The 18307-nt window shown below is 33.4% G+C and overlaps 1 protein-coding gene across 2 annotated transcripts in view; it reads right to left on the minus strand.

Moving 5' to 3' along the window:
* TET2 (tet methylcytosine dioxygenase 2) overlaps positions 1-18307 on the minus strand; it is a 119033-nt gene that overhangs the window by 18570 nt on the left and 82156 nt on the right. Inside the window, exons 7-8 of one of the 2 annotated variants that reach the window (XR_004903130.1) lie at positions 3874-3962; positions 1862-1951 (exon numbers count right to left, since the gene is read on the minus strand). Coding sequence is in view for 1 of the 2 variants with exons in the window: in XM_036025755.1 (XP_035881648.1) it covers positions 1862-1951; positions 3812-3962 (241 nt within the window). In the remaining variant the exon portion in view is untranslated. Of the gene's footprint in view, positions 1-1861; positions 1952-3811; positions 3963-18307 lie in introns of both variants that reach the window. The other variant, XM_036025755.1, reaches the window with a different exon arrangement.

The raw sequence follows: 18307 nt of genomic DNA on the forward strand, positions 1-18307 counted from the left end.
CACTATTATAAATAACATTTAAAATAATTTTCATAGACATTTGTATACATTTCTAAAATCCTAAATTGTGACATAAAACAACTTATAAACAGACCACCATTATTAAATTTGCTTCCTTTGCTCCCACTAAAAAAGAAAGAGTTGAGGTTTAGGGAAAGTGTTAAGGTCCACACTGGAAACCAGTAGCTAAAATCATTCATTAGAATTGGTCTGTCTGCTATTAAACTAATATAATCCCATTAGCCTTCAAAGTTAGGTAATTGTTTGCCAATGTACTGCTGCCCTTCACACTTCCCGGTATCCCTTTCTGCTATGTACTCTGCTCCATGCCTTCTCATCACCTTCAGCTTTCCTCCATCTGTCAGTCTGCCTCTTGCCCTTAAATCTTTAACTTCTCCCAGTTGTTGCTCTTACCCCTAGCACTTATTTTACTGGCTTCTCTTCCTGCACTCACTCATAAAATGTTGATGTGCTCCAGAATCCTACCTTACCGTTAGCTCCCTCTCCTCTCTATAATCTCCACTCTGAAAAATAGGCATTCACACCTATGTATTCAACTTCAGCTACTTCCTACATTTTTTGTAACTTCCAAATCTACAGTGCTAGCCAGGGTTCTCCTTCGGATTTTCCAGTAATCATCCCAGAAATATACAAAACCTAGCATCTCCAAAATAAAATTTATCCTCTTCCCTTTCTCTCCCCCAAATGTAATTACTTTTCTTCCCTGATTCCTGATAATAGTTAACAGAACTACCTGTTCAAGTCAGATTCTTTTTGGCTCATCCTCAAATTCAATTAGTCACTAAATTTTATAAGTTCCACCTCAAATGTTTCACATCTTTATTTCCTTTAATATATCATTGCTGTTTCTTTTGCCCAATGATGGCAATAGCTTACTTCTTTTACTATTTAGTCTTACACTAATCTAAATTATATTTCATTTACTTGGGTGGTTGAGTGACCTTTTTAAAATTAAATCACTTCACCCTCCCCAACCACAACACACTTAACATGCCCAAATGTTAACTTCCTTACCTATGTGATGAAATTCAAATATCTTTTTGTGGCCTGCAAGGATTTGTGACCTTACACCTGTACTCTATCTACTTTTAGGGAGAACCTTTTCGTGTCTTCAGAAATGGGTGCATACTTCCATCTCAGCTGCTACTGTGTTACTCTGTAATGGCTATTTCACATATCTATATCTCTTCTAGGGAAAACAATACCTTAAAGACAGAAAAACTACATGCTCATGTTCACAGTGACTAAACAGTGTCTGGTTTATAACAGGTTTTCATTTAATGCTTTTGTTGTTGATATTATTGAAACAGAAAAGACATATTTTTTTGCTGCTTTCCTGAGCATTTCTGAACAAGAATTTTAGAAAACCTAGCCTTCCAAATAGGTACATTGTAGAATATACTTATAAAATAGAAAATTTTTTTTGCTTGGTTCATGAAACCAAGGCCAAAATGAGGATCTAGCAGAATCTGGCATATGTGGGCACTTACAAAGTAGTATATCCACAGCTTTATGTGAAGACAGTTAGGAAGTGGTTAGAGCCTATAGTTTGGATCACATAATTTTAATCACCAAAAACTTCTTACAGAGACAAAATTATTCATATGAGAACAAGATTAGTAGATACTGTGATCCTCAGAAACTCATATTTACTGATTCAAAGACCAAAATAGTGCCATTTTTGTCTAGCGGAAACAGAACATTGCAGCAACTTTAACAATTAGAAAAAAATTAGAAAAATAAAGAAAAATCAGTTCCTCAAAAATACTTTTAGTAATAGGTAAGTAGGTCATCAATAATAAGTAAATGGTTCCAGTTATTGTCAATTATTTATACTTACCTGATTATTATATGCATCAGGTGCAAGTTTCTTGTATGTCGGTGCCATGAGAGTGGAAAGGTTTTGTAAATGAGACTCCAGTTTTTCTTCCTGTATAAAATGAGTAATTCTACATTAAATTCTATATCCATTTTCTCTGTATACAAGAGAGAATATCAGTTACATTCCCCCTTATATCTTAATCCAAATTACTACACACTGTTCTTCTTACTAAATAACTAAAGGACTTTAACATGGCTATTTTTAGATGAGAGTACGGGCCACACATTACCTAGTTTTGTACATATTATTAAATATCTAGTTCTTCAGCATTTTCATAAGATTAATTAACTTTCCACTTTGCCTGCATTTTATAAACAGAAGCCCGGGCTAGCAGTAGGGTTGGGAGCATGAGAGTACATGGTCTGAAAAAGGCCACATCTCTACTCCCTCTCCAATTAGCTGCCAAGGATGATGAACTATTAAAAGGATGTGTTTGGTTTAATTTACCTGTTTCTAATCTATATACTTTGATGTGTCTATTAAGACAGCATTTCAAAATTTGTAATGATATTTTCATATAACTCAAAATTACTAGGTGCTTCAAATGTGAATAAAACTTTCAGAACTAGAATGTGGTTTTTCTGAAGAACTTTATAAGGTTTACTTGAAAGGAGAAATGTTCAGTTACATCTCCCACAAAGAACAGTTTTCAAAGTAATATGTTTTTTTAAGACTTAAGGTGATAATACTCAGTTGCTCTATTCATACTTAGAAGTTCTCATTTCATATTGATGTTTCTCTAACAATTCTGGGAGATGTAACTACCAGGCAGAAATGTATTTATTCACATTTTGAGAAGGTGAGGAGGCTTCTGGGAAGTGCTCTCCCGCCTCACTAAGGGAGGAGGTTGCTAGCCATTTCCTAGATTTGGTTCACATGGACCCTGGCTGGAGCAATGAACATTTATGAGATCAGGTTGAACTGGCTCTCCAGTGTGGGAAATTCAAGTGGCTGACAGCATGCGAAATTCCCACTCTTCATTAGGCTTATGAAATACTGGATTTTTCTTATGAAAAGAAGACATCTAGCACATTTAAATTATTTTTTTATTAAAAATATGATCCTATGAAAAATATTATGTCATAATTTCAAAAGTTTTGCACTTCTTACTATCATAGTCATAAATAAAAAAGTTAACAAATTTTTCATTTAGGACATGTCAATATTATAATATCCATAGTATAACTATCTTTCAATTGTATTTAAAATTTGAAAGATAATTATAAGGTGCACAGAATAACTAAAAATTTGGTCATATCTAAATGATAAATACACTTAGGTTTTCCGATTATTCAATTAGCATACTCTAGAATGCATGCTACCCAAATGTTGTTAAATTTGATACAAACCTGCAAGTTATATTTTGGGAAATATATATTGTTGAGAAAAAACAAAAACCAGTGACTTCAATAAGAAATCAGTGTTCATTTATTTCAATTGTATTTTTATATTAAAATCTAAATGTTTTAGGTACTTAAATGCATTCATTATAGTAGCTAAATGGCCATATTTCATGGTGTGAAAATGTGACTAGAAATGGTCTTTTCTGAATGTGGCAGTTTTATTCAGATTCAAAAGACAATAGTTTTAACAATAAAGTGTTAATGTTTAGTTTTAATACTGAACTGGTAGCTGTTCAAAGTCTAGAATTAATGTAAAAGATAGAGAATAAACATAAAAGGCAATAGGTATGAAGTGTTTATGTTGCTCAAGTTTTGTTACTTTGGTATAACACAGTTATTGTGCTAACTTAATAAATTATAATGTGTTTACAGTTTTGCAAAAATTTTGTTGATTCATCTCTGAGATGAAAATTCTTTGTTAGAGTTTAATGGAGTGTGTCATATTGTTCATCTGCGCTCATCAATTCTCCATGAAAAATAAAGGTATTTCAGGAAGTAAACAAACCTCTTTTGGGTCATCCCCAAGCAGCTTAAATTTTCTTGGTATCTTGCTTCTGGCAAACTTACATCCATTGTAGTACATGCTCCATGAACAACCAAAAGAAAAGGAGGCACCACAGGTCTCTGGGTCCAGCCCTTGACAGGCACAGGTTCTCCTGAGAAATCAAAGGATCAAGTTCATGGCTATGGATAGCATTATCTAGGCTGCCAATCTCATATTCTGGATATCTGCCCACAAATATGAGTGCAAGTTAGTTTTTGAACAACATCTAATCTAATTCTATATTAAGCTGATACCCATATCAGAAAAAAAAACTATTTTAGTTGACTTCAAACATAAACTTTTTATTGTAGTATAATATACACACAGAAAACCACATGTCATTTTATAGCTTGCAAATGCTCACAAATGAAATACTCAAGACAGTAGCATCCAAATGAAGAAATAAAACATATTCTTGTACCCCAGAATCTCCTTTTAATTGTTCCTCCCAGGCATTGTTCCGCTAACAATAACTTCTATCAGAAGAGATTGGCTTCGCTTATTTTTATTATATATAAATATGTTACATATATAACTATATAACATATATATAAACACATAGTTTTGCCTGTTTTATAATGTATATTGGATATTATATACCTACTGTACATAGTGTATCTACATATACACACGTGTGTGATACAGTTTTGCCTCAGTATAAAATATGATATTAAAATATTGGTATTAAATATATTGTATACAGAGTATAAAATAGGCAAAACTATACCTACACACACACACACACACACACACACACACACAAAATTATATAGTATAAGCTGATTTGTGTTTTGCTTTTGTTCATTATGTTCAGAATAAACACCCATGTTAATGCATGTGTTGTGCTTTATTCACATGTTTATTTGTTGGGTTGTTTTTCATCCTGTGCCACAAATTAACTCTTCTACTACTGATGGACATTTTAGTGCTTTCTAGTTTTTGGCTAAAACACACTATTGTGCCTTCACAGCCCAAGTTAAGTATATCCTAAGAGCAATAAACAATAAGCTAAGAAGCCAAAAAACATGATGAAACAACCTCCAAAGAAAACTATATTCACTAGGTATGCTTTCAGCTTCACTGAGGAATAACTGGCAAACAAAACTGTAAGATATCTGAAGAGTACAAGGTGATGGTTTGATATGTATCCATTGTGAAAGGTTTCCTCCACAGAGTTCATTCACACATTCATCACCTTGTATATTCATCTTTTTTTTTTTTTGGTGTGGAACAAATATTTAAGTTCTACTTTCTTAGAAAATTTTAAATATATAATACAGTACTATTAACTCTAGTCACCATGTTACACACTAGATCCTCAGACATCATTCATTTTATAACTGAAATTTTGTATCTTTTTATAAAATTCATCCCATTTCCCCTGCTTCCAAGCCTCTTATGAACATTTTTTGGCGCTGCTTCTGTGAATGTGACTTTCTTTTGCATTTGTTTTTGATTCCATGTGTGAGTGATTCTATGCAGTATTCATGTGGCTTATTTCACTTAGCATAATGCCCTCCAGGTTTCCATGTTGTCACAAATGTCAGGATTTCCTTCTAAAGCCTGAATAGGTATTCCTGTGTGCGCGTTGTATGCACAAAACACATCTTCTATACCCACTATCTGTTGTGGACACTCAGGTTGTGTCCACATCTTGGTTACTGTGAATAATTCTCCAATAAACACTGAAGTACAGATAGCTCTTTGAGATAATAATTTCATATTCTTTGGATATGTAGCCAGAAGTGGTATTCCTGGATCATATGGTAGTTCTGTTTTTAAGTTTTTGAGGAATCTCTATAATGTTTTCCATGGTGGCTGTACCAGTTTGTTTCCAACAAGAGTGTATACTGTTCCCTTCTCTGCATATCCTTGCCAGCATTTGTTCTATCTTGTTTTTTTGATAATAGCACCCTAACAAGTGTGAAGTGGTATCTCACTGTGGTTCTGATTGAGATTTCCCTGATGATTAGTGATGAGAAACAGCTTTTATGCACCTGTTGGCCATTTGTATGTCTTTTATATAAAAATGTCTATTCAGGTCATTTGCCCAAATTATGTTGTTCCCTCCCTCCCTCCCTCCCTCTCTCCCTCCCTCCCTCCCTTCCTATTGAGTTCTGTGAGTTCCTTTTATATTTTAGATACTAACCTCTTACTGGAAATGTGGTTTGCAAATACTTTCTACCATTCCATAGGTTGCCTTTCATTTTGTTGATGATTTCCTCGCTGTGCAAAAGCTTTTTAATTTGATGTGGTCACACTTAATTTATTTTGCTTTTGTCACCTTAGCTTTTGGTGTCAAATCCAAAAATCACTGTCAAGTGCAATGTCAAGAAGTTTACCCCTGAAGGGGTTAAAATCAGGCCTCCCCAAATGCGCCACTTTGGCATGTGAATTATTTTGAAAGGCAACAGAGATCCTGTGGACTCACAAGAAACTTTTACCTCTCCTTTAAATAATTTACTTTAGGGGACTTGCCTATAACAAGAGTTATCAGCAGAAATATTTTTTATCCGACTTATCTACAGGGCAAGGCAAACTCCTAACTACCGAACATCTGCTCTTCCTAGCATCTATCCTGCAAATTACCTTCCTCCCTTCTGAAGACCCAGGGTGCCCTAACTCAGAATATTATATATATGTCATTTTCCCTTTCTGTCTCTGAACCTCTCATGTATATGAGGTCTCTGACTCTCTCATATACGTGGTTTTCCCATATGTACACATGTAATTAAACTTGCTTATTTTCTCTTGTTAATCTGTCTCATGTTGGTTTAATTATTAGACCAGCTGTAAGAACCAAAAGAGTAAAGTTTCTTCTCCATACTTCCTATGCTTTTTTCTATGAGTTTTATAGTTTCAGATCATATGTTTAAGATTATAATCCATTTGAGTTGATTTTTGTGCATGGTATAAGAGAGGAGTTCAGTTTCATTCTCTTACATGTGATAATCAGTTTTCCCATCATCATTTACTTTATTTATTTACTTTTTTAAATTGTTGTTCAAGTACAGTTGTCTCCCCATCACCATTTATTGAAGAGAGTACTCTTCTCCCATTGTATAGCCTTGGTTCCTTTGTCAAAATTAATTGAGCATATTTGCATGGGTTTATTTCTGGGCTCTGTATTCTGTTCATCAATCTAGGTGTCTGTTTTGATGCTGGCACCATACTGTTTTGATTGCTAGAGCCTTTTAATATACTTTAAATTGAAGAAATATGATGACTTCAGCTTCATTCTTCATCTCAAGATTGCTTTGAATATTGGGAACTGTTTATTGGCTCTACACAAATTTAAGGATTTTTTTTCCTATTACTGTAAAAAAAATCACCATTGAAATTTTGACAGGGATTTCACTGAATCTGAATATTAAAAAAATAGTACAGGTGCTATAAACAATATTATTTTTCCAATCCATTGGCTAAGAATATATTTCCATTTATTTGTGTCTTTTTCTATATCTTTTCATGAATATCTTATGGTTTTCAGTATACAGGTCTTTCCCTTCCTTGGTTAAACTTATTCCTAGGTATTTTATTCTCCTTTGTGCCATCATGAATGGGATTGCTTTCTTAAATATTTTTTCAGTTAGTTCATTGTTAGTATACAGAAATACAATGGGTTTTTATATATCGATGTTGCATCTTGATATTTTACTAAATTTATTATAAGAGTTTCTGGTATAATTTTAAAAGTTTTCTATACATGGTATTTTTCTACATATATGTTATCTGCCAATATTGATGAATTTACTTCTTTCTTTCTAATTTGGATGTCTCTTATTTCCTTTCTTGCTTGACTTCTTTGACTAGGATTATCAGTAGTATATTAAATAAAAATGGTGAAAGTGGGCATTTTTGTCTTATTCCTAATCTCAGAGGAAAAGCTTTTGGCTTTTGAGCACTGAGTATGATGTTAGCTGTGACCTCTCACATATGATTTTGATTATGTTGAGATACATTCCTTTTTAATCAGTTTGTTGAGTTTTTACCTTAAAGGGATGTTGAAGTTTGTTAAATGCTCTTCCTGTGCCTCCTTAGATAATCATTTGATTTTTATCCTTCATTTTGTTAATGTAGAGTATTGCATTAATTGATTGGGTATGGTGAATCATTCTTACACCCCTGGAATACAGCCCCTTTGATCATGGTGTATGATCCTTTGAATGTACTATACAAGTTGGTTTGCTAATATTTTGTTGAGGAATTTTACATTTTATGTCCATCAGGGATATTGACTGGTAGTTTTCATTTCTTATAGGGTCTACTGTTTTGGTATCAGAGTAATAATGGCCTTGTAAAATAAATTTGGAAGTGATCCCTTTCAACTTTTTGGAAGAGATTGAGGTGAATTCAAACTCAGATAAAATGAAGATAGCCTCACTAGTGAGGTCTTCTAGAGAATTACCAAATAGGTAAAATGATGACACTTCCCTGGGAATGGGGCTTTGGGTGATATCCAGTCTAATACTCCTACATCCAGGGGTTGCCAGGACAATTTTCACCATAATGAGGTCTCTTGGTTCCAAGGCTATTGTGGAGTTCAGGGTACAATGGGAATAAGGCAAGCTGAAACACTACAAACATTCTTCTCACCAAAATCCCATTGCTTTTCTTGAATAAATGTTCCTGGAAAGATGTAGGGCTTTAGTAAATTCATAGATTTCTCAGAAGCTGATTCTGATAATATTTACTGGTATTATTATTGCTTTTATGGTAGAAAGAATTTTCAGGGATTCTTATTCTGCCATCTTTGCTGACATCTATAAAATTGTAATTTCTAATTGTAACATTTCTTTTACATTATTTAGCTTAAATTCTTTAAATATACTTTCTTTATCAGCTGTTTGGTCACCATGAAATACATTTGTAAACAAATGACAGAATAAATTCATGGTAAGTTGTGAAATTTTTGAACAGTAATTTAGTGCCTTGGTAATCATCCAAAAATAATCAATTAGTTTGTTCTTTGTTTTAGTATCATTATTAACTCATGGATTTTAACCTATGTTCAGTAACAAGATCTTCTCATGTCACAATATAGAGAAGCAATTTCCAGATAATATCATTACTACTAATAAACTACTGATGTGCAATGAGGTCAGCAGAACAATAACTCAATTGAAAATTTCACTAAAAGGGTTCCACAGTAGATTACATCAAGGAAAAAAAGATCAATGAAATCAAAGGCAGGGAAGAGAGCAGTGGAATTCATACAATTAGAGTAGCAAAAATTGAAAAGGAGGAATAGAAGTAAAGGCAGCTTAAGGATTTATAGAATATCATTAGGACCAATATATACATTATAGGGGTCCTAGAGGAGAAGAGATCACTTTCAAATTTGTTTTACAAGGCTATTATTACCCTGATACTAAAACAACTGACACTACAAGAAAATTACTAGCCAATATCCCTAATGAACATACAATGTAAAATTCCTCAAAAAATATTAGCAAACCAAGTTTTATAGTACAAAGGATCATACACCATGATCAAGGGGGCTATATCCTATGGATGTAAGAAAAGTTTACCATACCCAATCTATGCAATGCTCTATATTAATAAAATGAAAGCACTGGGATAGCATATTAAAGTGCTGTTAAGAAAAAGATAGTCAACTATGAAATTCTGTATCTAGCAAAATTATCCTTCAATAATGAATAATAAGTTAAGACATTCCTTGTTAAATAATCTGAGAGCATCTATTGCCATTAGGACAGCTCTAAAAGAACTATTAAATGGAGTCCTTCACTTTAAAAGGAAAGGACAGTAACTAGAGTGTACATGAAAACATAAAGAGAACCAGTAGAAGTTAGTACTTAGATAAATAGAAAAGATATTATATATATATTTTTTGTTTTAAACATTTTTCTCCTATCTGATTTAAAGGGAACTGTATAAAGCAATAATTACAAATGTATGTTAATAGGTTACAATGTATAAAGTGTAACTTGTACCAGTGTATAAAAAAGGAGTATATAAAAAAAGGAGGGAACAGAGAGCTACATAGAAACAAAGCTTCTATACACTATTGTAATTAAACTGGTACTTCTCCAATTATGTTGTTATAATTTAAGATGTTAAAGTCTCCAGGGTGCAACCAACAAAAATGTAACTTCAAATGATATAATAAAAGAAATGCTGAGGGAATTATAATGGTACACTAGAAAATACCAATTGAATACAAAATAAGGTAGTAATCAAAGAACTGAGAAACAAAAAACACAGACATACAGAAATGAAGAGTAAATTGGCAGACATAAATCCAAGTTCATCAGAAATTAGATTTGATGTATATGGATTAAATGATACGATTAAAGGGCAAAGACAAAAAAAATGGATTAGAAACACAATCCAGCTGCCTCCAAGAGACCCATCTTATCAAAAGGTACACACCGGCTAAAAGTAAAAGGTTTGAAAAAGATATTTCACACAAATAGAAAAGAAAAAAAAGCTGAGATAGCAGCACTTACATTAAAAAAACAGACTTTACAACCAAGGCAAAGAGACAAAGAAGGACACTACACAATGATAAAGGGAACAATCCAAGCAGAGGATATAACCCTAGTAAACATTTATGCACCCAATATAGGAGCACCTAAACAGTAAAGCAAATCTTGGTGGACATAAAAGGAGAGATCAACAGAAATAGTTGCAGTCGGGGATTTTAACACCCCATTGCCTTCAATGGATGGATCTTCCAGGCAGGAAATCAGCAAGGACATAGTGGCCTTAAATGACACACTAGATCAAATGGATTTAATTGATATCTTCAGAGCATTTCACACTAAATAATGTAAATACTTTTCAAATGCACATGGAACATTTTTAAGGACAGACCACATGCTGGGACACAAAACAAGTATCAGTAAATTTAAGATGACTGAAATCATATAGAGCATCTTTTATAGCCACAATGCTATGAAACTAGAAAGCAATCACAAGAAGAAAACTGAAAAACACACAAGAACATGAAAGCTAAATAGGTTATTAAACAACAAATGGGTCAACAACAAGATCAAAGAAGAAATCAAAAGATACCTTGAAACAAGTAAAAAGGAGGACACAAAAATCCAAAATCTCTGGGACACTCGGAAAGCAATCCTAAGAGGGAAATTCATAGCAGTATGTGCCTATCTCAAAAAATAAGAAAAGGCTCAAATAATCAATCTAACTTCATACTTAAAGGAACTTGAAAAAGAACAACAAACAAAGCCCAAAGTCAGTAGAAGGGAGAAATAATAAAAATCAGAGCAGAAATAAATGAAATAGAGTCCAAAATAGTGATATAAAAGATCAATGAATCCAAGAGTTGGTCCTTTGAAAAGATAAACAATATTGACAGACCTTTAACCACACTCATCAAGAAAAAAAAAAGAGAGGACCCAAATAAATAAAATCAGAAATGAAAGAGGAGAAATAACAACTGACACCAAAGAAATACAAAGGATTGTAAAAAAAAAAAAACATGAACAATTACATGACAACAAAATGGACAACCTGGACAAAATGGATAAATTCCTGGGAACATACAATCTTACAAAAATAAATCAGGAAAAATCAGAGAATCTGAATAGACAGATTACACCTAATGAAACTGAGGCAGTAGTCAAAAAACTTCCAACAAACAAATGCCGTGGACCAGATGTTTCCACGGGTAAATTTTACCAAAGATTCTGGGAAGAACTAACAGCTCTTCTTTTCAAACTATTTCATAAAATTCAAGAGGAGGGAAGGCTCCCAAACTCATTTTATGAGGTCAGAATTATCCTAATTTTCAAAACCAGATAAAGACACTACAAAAAAGAAAATTATAGGCCAGTATCATTGATGAACATAGATGCTAAAATCTTCAACAAAATATTAGCAAATCAAATACAGCAATGTGTCAAAAAGACCATATACCATGATCAAGTGGGATTTATTCCAGGAATGCAAGGTTGGTATAACATTTGCAAATCAATAAATGTGATACACCACATAAACAAAATGAAGAACAAAAACCACATGATCATATCAACAGATGCAGAAAAAGCTTTTGATAAAATCCAGTACCCATTTATGATCAAAACTCTTAGCAAAGTGGGAATAGAGGGAACATTCTTCAACATAATAGAGGCCATACATGACAAACGCACTGCCAGGATCGTACTCATGGGCAAAAACTACAAGCGTTCCCCTTAAGATCAGAAACAAGACAGGGATGTCTGCTTTTACCTCTCTTACTCAACATTGTACTGGAAGTCCTAGCCACAGCAATCAGAAAAGAAGAAGAAATAAAAGTCATCCAAATTTGAAAGGAAGAAGTAAAACTGTCTTTATTTTCAGATGATATGATACTATACATAGAGAGCCCCAAAGATTCCACCAAAAACTACTAGAATTCATAAAGGAATTCAGTGAAGTAGCAGGATACACAAATTAATATCCAGAATCAGCTGCATTTTTATATGCCAATAACAAACTAAGAGAAAGGGAAATTAAGAAAACAATCCCATTCACAATTGCTTCAAAAAGAATGAAATACCTAGGAATAAACCTAACCAAGGACGTAAAAGACCTGTATGCAGAGAATTATAAGACCCTGAACAAAGAAATTGAAGACACAAATAAATGGAAGTACTTACCATTTTCATGGATAGGGAAAAATTAACATCATTAAAATGTCCATACTACCCAAAGCAATCACTAGACTCAATGCAATTCCTATCAAGATTCCAATGATGTATTTCACAGAACTAAAATAAATATTTCAAAAATTTATATGGAACCAGAAAAGGCCCTGCATGGCAACAGCGATCCTGAGAAAGAAGCACAAAGTTGGAGGAATCACGCTACCTAGTATCATGCTACACTACAAGACCATAGAAATCAAAACAGCCTGGGACTGGTGTGAAAACAGGCACATAGATCAATGTAACAGAGTAGAGAACCCAGTAATAAACCCACACTCTTCTAGTCAATTAACATTCAACAGAGGAAGTAAACATACACAATGGGCTAAAGACAGTTTATGCAATAAATGGTGTTGCAAAAACTGGACAGATACATGCAGAAAAATGAAACTAAACTGACCACCTTCATATACCACACACAAGAATAAATTCAAAATGGATCAAAGACTTAAATGTTAGAAATCATAAAAATCCAAGAAGAAAATGTAGGCAGCAAAATCTCAGACATTGCTTTAGAAATTTTTTATCGACTATATTCCCCAGGCAAAGAAAACAAAAGAAAAAATAAACAAATAGAACTACATCAAATTAAAAGTTTTTGCATAGCAAAGGAAAACAACAACAAAATAAAAAGACAACCCTTAAAATGGGAGAACATATTTGCTGTATACATCTGATAAGGAGTTAACATCCAAAATTTACTAAGACCTTACAAACTCAACACCAAACAAACAATCCAATTTAAAAATGGGCAAAGGACCTGAACAGGTACTTCTCCAAAGAGGAGATACAGATGGTTAATATACATATGAAAAGATGCTTAACATCACTAATCGTCAGAGAAATGCAAATTAAAACCACAATGAGATATCATCTGACACCTGTCAGAATGCACAGCATCAATAAATCAACACACAAGTGCTAGCAAGTATGTGGAGAGAGGGGAACCTTACTGCACTGTTGGTAGAAATGCAGACTGGTGTAGCCACTATGGAAAGCAGTGTGGAGATACCTTAAAAAAATTGAAAATGTACCTGCCTTTTGACCCAGTGATCCCACTTCTGGGAATGTATTGGAAGGAACCCCAAACACTAATTAGGAAGAACATAAACACCCCTATGTTCATTGCAGTGTTACTTAAAATTGCTGAGATATGGAAGCAGCCCAAGTGTCTGTCCATCATCAATAGATGAGTGGATAAAACAACTATGGGACATTTTACACAATGGAGTTCTACTTGGCCATAAAAAAGGAGAAAACTTTACCCTTGCAACAATATGGATGGGCATGGAGGACATTATGGTAAGTGAAATAAGCCAGTCAGAGAAAGACAAATATCATATTATTTCACTCATATCTGGAATCTAATGAACAAACTAAACTAACAAGCAAAACAGACTCACAGATAGAGAGCAGATGGGGGGTTTGGAGGGTGGAGGGACTGAGCAAAAGGAAAAAGGACTCATGGACATGGACAACAGTATGGTGATTGCTGGGATGAAGGGTGTATCGGGGGTTAAATGGTAATGGAAAAAAAAACAATAAAATATAGATTAAATTTTAAAAAGCACAATCCAATTATATGTTGCCTATAAAAGACATGCTTTTAGTTTTCAGCAAATAGGCTGAAAACAGAACGATGGAAAAGGATAGTATGCAAATAGTGATCAAAAGCTAAATGAAATGGCTGCACTAACATCAAAATAAAATTTAAGACAATATTTTTGTCTTACTAAGTAATAAGTATGACAAAGAAGTACATTCTATAATAATAATAATAAAGGGGACAATTCATTAAGTAGATGTAAAATATATATAAACCTAAGAAGAGAGTGCCAAAATATATGAAGTAAAAAATGAAAGAATTAAAGGATAAAATAGATAATTTAATACTACACTTTTAATCATGGATAGAACAACTACACAGAAAATCAAGGAGAAAATAAAGAGAAGAAAAAACATTATAAACCAACTAAAGGCAGCAGACATCTACTTTAGAGCGCATGGCACCAAACAGCAGAATACTCCTTATCCTCAAGTGCTCATGAAGCATTGTCCAGAATAGATTATGTCAGATTATAAGACAAGTCTAATTAATTTAAAATAATCAATATAATACAAAGTATAATCTCTGTTATCAATGGGATGAAATTATGAATGCATAAGAAGCAGAGTTGGGTAATTAATAAATATGTAGAAATAAAACAATATGGTCCTAAATAATCAGTGAGTCAAAGATAAAATAATAAGGTAAATTAGAAAATACTTTGTAAAAAAAATGAAAATATAAAGTCAGTATACCGAAACTTTATGTGATGTAGCTAAAGCAGGCTTAGAGAGAAGTTTATAGTTTAAAATGACTATGGTAAAAAATGAAAAATTTCTCAAATCTATAAACTAATCTTCTACCTTGAAAAACTAGACACAGAAGAGCAAACTAAATCCAAAGCAAGAAGAATGAAGAAAATACTAAAAATTTGAGTAGAAATTAACAAAATAGAGAATAAGCTACAGGGAAAATCAAAGAAATCACAAGTTGTTTGAAAAACCCAACAAAATTGACAAAACTAGCTAGAATGACGAATAAACAAGACAGAAGACCAAATAATTAAAACAACAGTGAGAAAGGACATTGTTACTGATCTTATTAAAAACATTATAAGTGAATACTATACCAATAATATATCAACAAATTAGATAACCTACATGAAATGGACAAATTTCTACAAAGTTGTAAAGTACTGAAAGCGACTCAAGATGAAATAGGTAAACTGAATAGACTTAGAACAAATGAAAAATTGAATTAGTAATCAAATGGTTAAAGAAACAGCCTCAGTCCTTTACAAATTCTTCCAAAAAATAAAAGAGGGAACAATTCTCAATGCACTCTATGGAGCCAGCATTCTGGTGATACCAACATTAAAAGCTATCACAAGAATATATGGACCAGCATCCCTTATCGGGAGAGATAAAAATCCTCAATAAAATACTAGCAAACAGAACCCAGCAACATATAAAACATTATACATTATTCATTATCCCATAAATGCAATGTTTCTCCACTGTACAAAAATCAATACAATGTACCACTTTAACAAAATAAAGAGTAAGAACAACACGATTATCTTATTAGATACAGAAAAAACACTTGAGAAAGTCTAACACCCATTAATGATAAAAATATTCAACAAACTAGGAACAAAAAGATACTTCTTCCACCTGATAAAGAGCATCTACTAAAACAAAAAGGGAGTAATGAGATAGCTGGATAGCCAATGCAAAAGAATGAATTTGGACTCTTACATAATAAAATAAAATTAACTCAACAGTGACCAAAGACTTACATATAAGAATGAAAACTAAAATACTTGGAAGAAAACACTGATGTAAATCTTTAAGACCTTGGGCTGGGCAACAGTTTCTCAGATGTGCACTAAAAGTACAAAAAATTAATTCAAAAATAGATGAATTTGATGTAATTAATATTAAAAGTCTTTGTGCTTCAAGGAAACAACCTACAGAATAAGAGAAAATGTCTGTAAACCATATATCTAATAAAGTTCCAAAATTATAACTCCTACAATTCAGAAAACAATTTAAAAATGAGCAAAGATTTAAGTAGGCATTTCTCAAAAAAAAAAAAAAAGATGCCAGAATGGCTAAAAGAACATGAAATGATGCCTGACATTATTAGTCATGAGGAAATACACATCCAATCCTTGAGATACAGTTCATACCCACTGGGAGGGCTGTAATAAAAAAAGGCAGACAATAACGAGTTTGGCGAGGGTGTGGAGACATTGGAACTTCCATACGTTGCTGGTTGGAATACAAAATGGTGCAGCTGCTTTAGAGAACAGTTTCCCCCCCCGCCCCCTCAAAAAGTTAAACATTGTAATTACCATATGACCAACAATGTCACTCTTAAGTCTATACTCATGAGGACTGAAAATATGTGTCTATAAAAAAACTTATACACAGCCCTGGCTGGTGTGGCTCAGTGGATTGAGTGCTGGCCTGTGAACCAAAGGGTCACCAGTTCTATTCCCAGTCAGGGCACATGCCTGGGTTGCAGGCCACGTGCGCAGTAGGGGGCACACCAGAGGCAACCACACATTGATGTTTCTCTCCCTCTCTTTCTCCCTCCCTTCCCCTCTCTAAAAATAAATAAATACAGCCTTTAAAAAATTCTAATAGCCTTTAAAAAAAGTGCTGGTGGGAGAAATATACAAAACAGTATTGATAAAATGTTGATAAATATGAAGCTAATAGGCCCACAGAGATTTATTATACTACATACCTCCATTTAATGAACATTTGAACACTTCTATAAAATACAGCATCTTTAAAAGTTTAACATCACCCAGAGTGGCAGAAGGCATTTCTGGCTTTGCCTTTCTTATAATGAAAGATACACTCCCACAACACTTAACTTGCCAAAAAATTATTGGTTAGGCTTAGTCATAAAATGGAACTCTCAAAGGGAAATCTTTAAAGGAGAAACAGCTGGTTTGGCTCAAAGGAAATGTGAAAATCCGTTTTTGACCATCCCCCTGAAAGCTGCTCTCAGAGTTCTTTCCTGGACTTACAGTGGGTGGTTCTGGTGCAGGTGGGCGCTGGGACTTTAAGAACTCAGTGATGAGTCTCACACAGCCTTGTACATTAAACTGAGTCAGCAGCTCCAGTTTGATATTATCTTATATTCTTGGTAAAAAGTCATAATTGTAACTTCTGTCAGACATAAAATGTATTTTATGGGGTAGAAGGAACTTCAAACTTATATCAAGTAAAGGCTGTTGCCACTGGTGAAGTGTCTCTTTTAACCATGTTTCTCAGGTACATTTTTTGAAGAATTGCTGTTTGGAGAATAGCCCAGAATTAAAGTTTCATCTAAGTAATTACACATCTTCACTTTGAAATTCTAGACAGAGATAAGCAAAAGTTACAGACTGGCCTTTTAAAAGTCTTAATATTTGAAGTGCATCTTTTCATTATAATTTTTTAGAACCTGGCTCAATTATCGTTCTGGTTTCCATATGCAAAATAGCACACTTTAGGAGAGTTCTTACATAGAATTTCCTTCTATGTGTCAGATTCCACTCCAGGCAATGACGTTTATTGGAATTAAAGAAAAGCCTTAAGAGGAAAAATACCAGAGATAAAATAATAATGAAAATTAAATCAATTATGAAGAATATGAAATGTAGTTTGCATAAAACTTTAAGAAATTTAGATACAACAACAACTGTCATTTTTCACAAGTTCTTCAGTGCTGTAGAAGTTTAAGCCCTCATGTCTAAGAGGAAGAGTTTGCTTTAAAAATATAAGGCAGTGTTATTGAATTCCTGAGAAAAATGCTATCACCAATAATTAATTCAAGATGTCTCAGCTTTCATTTTCTTTTTGATTCAAAGCACCTAACTACATTTTCAAATGAGAAATAAGGACAGTTTCCCCTGAAGAGTATTTTGCACCTAAAGCAGTTCATCACACGCCTGAGTTGTGTTATGAATCAGCAACTTCTGTTTCCCTTCTTATCATTCCTAAAATGAAAGCATGGCAGTGAGGGACCCACCATGACACTTTTGGATTATAACTTCTATAGAAAGCCATGTAACAATTTCTTGTAGAAAAAGTAACTTTACGAAACAGATTATTTATAGTTGATTTGCAGTCCTTCATGTCCCAGAGAGAGGACCTATTTTGAGATCAAGTTAGTAACAGGCCACCCATTAGAGCAACAGCAAAAGAACCGATCTGGTTAGCAATGGGGTTGCTGTAG

This window comes from Phyllostomus discolor, chromosome 1 (genome assembly GCF_004126475.2).
Source record: "Phyllostomus discolor isolate MPI-MPIP mPhyDis1 chromosome 1, mPhyDis1.pri.v3, whole genome shotgun sequence".
Classification (NCBI taxonomy): Eukaryota; Metazoa; Chordata; class Mammalia; order Chiroptera; family Phyllostomidae; genus Phyllostomus; species Phyllostomus discolor.